The sequence below is a fragment of the Poecilia reticulata genome, linkage group LG15, assembly GCF_000633615.1.
Source record: "Poecilia reticulata strain Guanapo linkage group LG15, Guppy_female_1.0+MT, whole genome shotgun sequence".
NCBI lineage: Eukaryota > Metazoa > Chordata > Actinopteri > Cyprinodontiformes > Poeciliidae > Poecilia > Poecilia reticulata.
Window position 1 is genome coordinate 22461327 of NC_024345.1, and position 6034 is coordinate 22467360.

The 6034-nt window shown below is 36.4% G+C and overlaps 1 protein-coding gene across 2 annotated transcripts; it reads right to left on the reverse strand.

Moving 5' to 3' along the window:
* Nucleotides 1-498: 498 nt before the first annotated feature.
* pcbd1 (pterin-4 alpha-carbinolamine dehydratase/dimerization cofactor of hepatocyte nuclear factor 1 alpha) lies at nt 499-4907 on the reverse strand. 2 transcript variants are annotated; one of them, XM_008430032.2, is made up of 4 exons: nt 4597-4907; nt 3130-3261; nt 2976-3056; nt 499-1947 (listed from the first exon to the last, which is right to left on the reverse strand). In XM_008430032.2, the coding sequence occupies exons 1-4, from the start codon at nt 4597-4599 to the stop codon at nt 1855-1857; spliced, it is 309 nt and encodes a 102-aa protein (XP_008428254.1). In that variant the 5' UTR covers nt 4600-4907; the 3' UTR covers nt 499-1854. The 2 variants fall into 2 exon arrangements, with proteins under 2 accessions (XP_008428254.1, XP_008428253.1); XM_008430031.2 differs by lacking the exon at nt 4597-4907 and having other exon boundaries at nt 3130-3566.
* Nucleotides 4908-6034: the final 1127 nt, after the last annotated feature.

Here is a 6034-nt window from a genome sequence, read left to right on the forward strand (position 1 = left end):
CAAAAGTGGAAAATTTGCTAGGAAAAAATTTATTTGGAGAATATTTTCAGAAAGTTTTAGAAAAATAAAATGTTTGAAAAGTCCAAAATTTGCAAGAAAAAAAAAGATAAACGAGATTAATCTCAAATGATTTTCTAGGAAAAACTTGAAAACTTTCTGAATTTTAAGTTAAAAATTCTCCACTTTTTTAAAATTTGAGTTTCAAAAATTAAAAATGTTCCAGTTTAAATTTATTTTTTTCCTAAAAACAATTCTGAGATTCATCTAAAAAAAATTTTTAAATACATTTTTGACATTTGGACCTCATAAATTTCAATTTTTTTCTGGAAAATTTGAAATGAATCAAATTTAAAAAAAAGTTTTATGGCAGAAATTTGCTCCTTTCCTTCTACAGTGGCCGTAATGCGCCGTCGTAAAAACTTTTCACCACTTTCTAATCAACATTTAAGCTTTTTTTGTTTTCAGCATTTTTACTCATTTACACCTGAATGTACTTGGTTGTTTGTTCCTCCATGTTTTATTCAGTGCCTGATGTGTTGAATCATCGATCAGTCCGGTAACATTTACATCATATCTGCCTGTTAAACCTATAAACTGAGTCCAGCCAGAGGCTCAGCGAAAAAACAACCTAAAGACTAAAACGACTCTTTCCATAAAGACTTTGCTGTAACTTTTACTCTAATAATGTTTTTTCTCCACAGAAAATAAACAGTCTGCCCTTTATTCTCATTAAATGATTGTATTTAGTAGTATGGATTTACATGTAGTTCAAATAAAATGTCAAAATAATTAAAATAACTCAAATAATGACGCACTAGTATAAAGATTTGGGGCCAAAGTGTGGGTGGGGGGCCATTTGTGGCTCTTCAAATGATTTTGTTGGGTCCTTAACATGTCAAGAATGGTTAAAAATGGTTGAAGACCTCCAAATATTTGGGAAAATGTCTTTTTCTTTTAATAAGTATATCTTTAAATCTCTTTAAAGATATACAGATTTACTAAAAATGTTTATTTTTGAGCAGGTAAAACAAAACATCAAACTATATCTTGCAGTTTTAATCAACTTTGTGGCCCAGTAGTTAAATTTAGCTTGTTTTGGCCTTCCTGTCTTTGGCTCATTAAAATAATGTATGTTTGCTTTTAATACGTTTATCACAAATCTTACATTTTGTAACAAACTGTCACAATATGTAAAAATCATATTTTTATAAACATTAATAACTTTAATAGCTTTTTTTTTTGTCTCTTGTATTTTCTGTCCATTTTCTTCATTGGGTTGAAGCTAGCGCTAACTAGCTGCTAATATAGCCTTGCTAGCTAGCTAGCCCTTTGTGTCTGTCGCGGGCAAAATGACACTAAAAGTTCCAGTAATATTTTCTATCCATTTTCTTTGCATCATTTTCCACAGGAGAAAATGTATCAATATTTCTTTGGCCAAAAGTTTTTTGTTTTTCTTTATTTTAAAAACCAAAAATTGAAAGAAGATGTTTTTTTTCCCCCTTTCTCTCTTTAGCTCTCAACAAGATCAAGTCAGAACTTTTCTACCTTATAAGATACAAAAATCACCCTGATAAAATGGCGTCTTGGTCATTATTTAGCTTCATCGGGTCACAAATGCAATCTAACATTTTAGTACCGTAATACAAAAAACAACATTCACAACAAATCACTGTTTTTCTGTAACACCGACTGGAATGGATCACGACTGCTGGAATTACTCAAATCCTAACGTGACGTAAACCTGATTCTGTTTTCTCAGGTTCGACAAACGGCTACATGTTTTCTTTGTCGCAGAGAACTGAGAGTAATCTGCTTTCGTTTGGCGTTTGAAATCCGACCGATGTTTCGGCAGCGTCACATGAGGGAGGCCTGGTCGATGAAGGTGGCCAAAGTGATGTCGCGCTGAGACAATCCGCCGCAGTCGTGGGTGCTGAGCGTGATCTGGACCTGCGGGGATGAAACACAACCGCCGCACTGAACGCTAGCTCAGTTTCTAAAGACATTGGAAATACACAAATTGGAAATACAAACATAAATTTGCTTAATGGAAACATAACCATTTAAGGGAAACTCACTGTTTGCAGTAGAGTCACCATTATAAATGTGTTGCAAACCTTTACCGCTATTTTGCTAATGTCGAAAAACTAGTTTTTCTATCAAATAAACACAATTACTGAATTAGTTTGTTCCCGCTACGCCATCCTCCTCCTACCACTTCCTGTTTGTCGTCTTCATCGTTTCTGCCAGTAGTAACATCCTGTTGTTGATCATGTGACTCTTGTGATGCGTAAAATGTTTGCAGTTTTGCTAAATAAATGTTGGCACTTCATAGCAGGGCAAGAACTTGATCAAAAAACAAGTTTTTTTTGGCATCGGTTTATTAAGGATTTTATTTTTGTAATTCCAATTTGTACAATTATGGTAAATGGAGACACGGTTAATTAGGTGGGTTGTTTTAGTATGGAAATTGTTTTGTTTCAGAAAACCGCAAAGGAAACACTTTTTTCACATCACGAGTCACATGATCAACAACCGGATCTTACTACTGGCAGAAACAACAAAGATGACAGGAAGTAGTTGGAGGATGATGGCGCCACATGTTTTTTTTTTTATGACTGAACAAATTTATTAATTCTTATTTAATGGAAGCAACGCAATTACAAAATAGTTTTTTTTTTAACATTAGCAACATTTTGTGCATATTTTTGGAAACGCAGCTGCTGACATTAATTTAAGTGATCAAGTTGAACCAGTAATTTAAACTGATAAGCATGTAATTATGGGATAATCTCATATTTACAACATCACTTAGTCATAATTAAGAAACAAGTTGAATTTTGTTTTTTATCAGAGTGGCAGCAATGGCCTTCCATATGATTGAGACCCTCCTATAAAAATCTAAATTTTTTTTTACCGTTATTTAATAAATTTTTGCACATATCTACCAACATGTAACCTCAGCTGATGTTTGGTACCTTGTTGTAAACGTTGAACCACTCGGGATGATGGTCCATCTTCTCCGCCTGTAAGGCCACTCTGGACATGAACCCGAAAGCCTGCAGGCGGAGCGGAAGCGTCACGTTCAGACGCCGTTCAGACGCCGTTCATAAGCGGCTTTCATGAACAAACCTGATTGAAGTCTTTGAAAATGAATTCTTTGTAGATGGCGTCGCGGCCGACCGCCTCCACCCACTGGGCGTTTCGCAGCAGCGGCAGCAGGTGAGCGCGCTCCTCGTCGCTCAGAGTCTGGATCTTACCGGCCTGCAGCGTGGCAGGACATGAGGGACAGAAAGGAGACGTGGACATTTCTGCCCAAAAAACTGACATTTTCTAAAACGATAAAAATACAGGGAAACTTCCTCTAATTGTTAGGAAAAAACACCCAAATATTTAGATTAATCTCAGAACTTTTCTTCAAAAACCTGGAGATGTGAGTTTCAAAAGTTGAAAATTAATTTGATGAATTTTCTAGCATTTTTTACTTTTAAAACTCAAATTTCCTTGTTGAGAAAATTTCTGCAATCTGAGCTTCAAAGTTTTTTTCTAGCATATTTTTGACTTTAATCAAAAAACATTTTTCTGCATTTCAAATTTTGAACATTTTTGACTTTTGAAACTTTTACTTCCTTGCAAATTTTTGAATTTTCAAACTCAGAAATCGAGATTTTTCTGGAATTTTTTTTCTAGCAAATATTCTTTTCTCCTTTAGCTCAGATATTTTCTTGTTTTTTTCTAGAAATGTTTTGACACTCAAACGTCCATGCAGAAATTTGAGACTAATCTCAAAATAATTATTTTTTTAGCTTTTCAAAGTCAGAAACTTTTTTTCTTTTATTTTTTAGAAAATTTGAGTTTTGAAATTCAAATTTCCAAGTTTGTTTTAGAAAATTTCTCAGATTAATCTCAAAATTTCAGATTTTTTTCTAGCAAATTTTTAATTATTGAAACTGATTTTTCTGGAAATTTCCTTTTTGTTTAAAATTAATCTCAAATTTATAATTTTTTTCTAGCTAGTTTTTGTCTTGTGGAGCTCAGAAAGTTTCCTCATCTTCCTGTGAATCTCCTGTGATTGTTTTGTCATGAATGTGCTCCTCTTGCCCCTCCGTCTCTGCCTCCAGAGGCTGTAACTCGGGCTGCAGGTGGCAGAGGGGCAGCTTCTCAAACACAAACGCTGATTGGCTGAAAACGCGTCCATCTGGAAACGATAAGCCGCCGCATTCCTGCTTTAAAAAACAAAAACCGGGTGATTTAAATGTGTTTTCCGCTTGTTGAGGGGATTGTCTGCATGCATTTCTATTTCAGTTTTTAACTATTTATTCAAAGTCACATGATTTTAGTCAGCTCTTTGAACCAAGCAGATGTTTCTTTTTCCCTGCGTGGATCCGTGCTGTGACGTCATCAGGTATCATAGCAACAGCGTAATCTGCTCAATCGGTGACATTATCATCAGCTCACAAACAAATCCCGTCTGGCTCCAACACGCAAACTCAGCGGACAGTCGGGATAAACCTGCGCATTTCTGCACAAATCCCGCACGTTCCTGTTCATTGTGGTGTAAAAACACCGGAAGTGAAGCAACAGGTTGCGCGTACTCACCATGTTGGAAGAGAGGCAGCTCTGCTGCAGGAGCCGCTGACTGCAGCTGGACCTAATCCATCTCAAAACGGGCAGCTGGGGGTCCTGAGAGGCCGCCTCTGCTGAAGCCTGAGCAGAAATCCTCCCAGTCCAGCCGCAGGTTTAATCATAAACACGCATCTGCTGCACCAGGCATGCGTGGGGCCAGCTGCTGTTTGCGCTGTGATGACACTCTGCTTCTTGGACTCACTAAAAATAATCAATATTCTGCACAAACAGTGAAGCTCAGGTTAATGTTCAATAAAATGCAGGGAAATCGCACACAAGCCAGCTCCAAATAGTGCATAAAAAGCTACTAAAACAGATAAAACAGAAAATACATATTTAGTTTAACAAAGGAGAAAAACATTAAATGCCAATAATAAAAGTGTTGATTATCATTTACAATGTTTTTTCTAGACCCAACGGAACGTAAGTTCAGCTTTAACCTTTGGTGTAAAAGTGGGCGGGGCTTAATCAGCTCTTGTCAAGATGATTGGTTTGAATTGGACCAGATTCTACAGGTCAACCAATCAGATGTTAGACCATGTTTAATAACGGACAGAGACACGATACCTATATCTGCCATTAACATGAGGAATTTAGATTTTTTATTAATTATATTTTAACTATCCATATTTAATTACATGTATACATTTAATTTCTGGCAACTTCAGTGCCAGAAATTTGTAAATGTTTTTATTTAATATATTAATGTATTCATTATGTTTATTTAGTAATTCAATTTTAGCCCTCTGTAGAAACACTAAAAGTTACTCTGTGGACTAAATATAATTGAAAACTATGACAGAGTGGGTACGTTTGGAAAAAATAAAATGCAGCAGGAAAGATGGACTTTCTATTCAGCATTCTAAGGAATAAAATTCCCTATTTTCAGTAAACTAAATAAATCAAATGTAACCGGTGGTATCAGTGAGTCTCTAGAAGTCTATGGACCTTACCAAGCTCCGCCCAGAAACGGCCCTCGAAAGCCCCACGTGACTTAATGTCTCACATTAACCTCCTAGCAGAGCTTAGCTTCTAAACATGGCATTTTTCGTTTCAAATGACTCTGCAGAGCATTTCTGAGTCGACTAGTTTAGCATTTCTGCCGGATTTTCACAAAATATCAGCCACGACAAGGGAACCAACAAGTTCATGTCATCTTTTTTGGACGACATCAAAATGTTTTAGCCGCGATGCCTCCAACATTGTGCGAGTTGCAGCGAAATGCTACCAGTCGATGAGGAAAACAGCAGATCCTCAGCATAAATATAGCTGTGGACAAGATCACTGATGGCTGTTGTTCTTACAAGGCTGGTTGAGTCGGGCCTTCATGGTTTTGAGGGTTCGAATGTGCCTAGGACTTATACATGGTACTCTGTGCTAGCGTGGCTAACACGATTACAGTTTAGTAAAA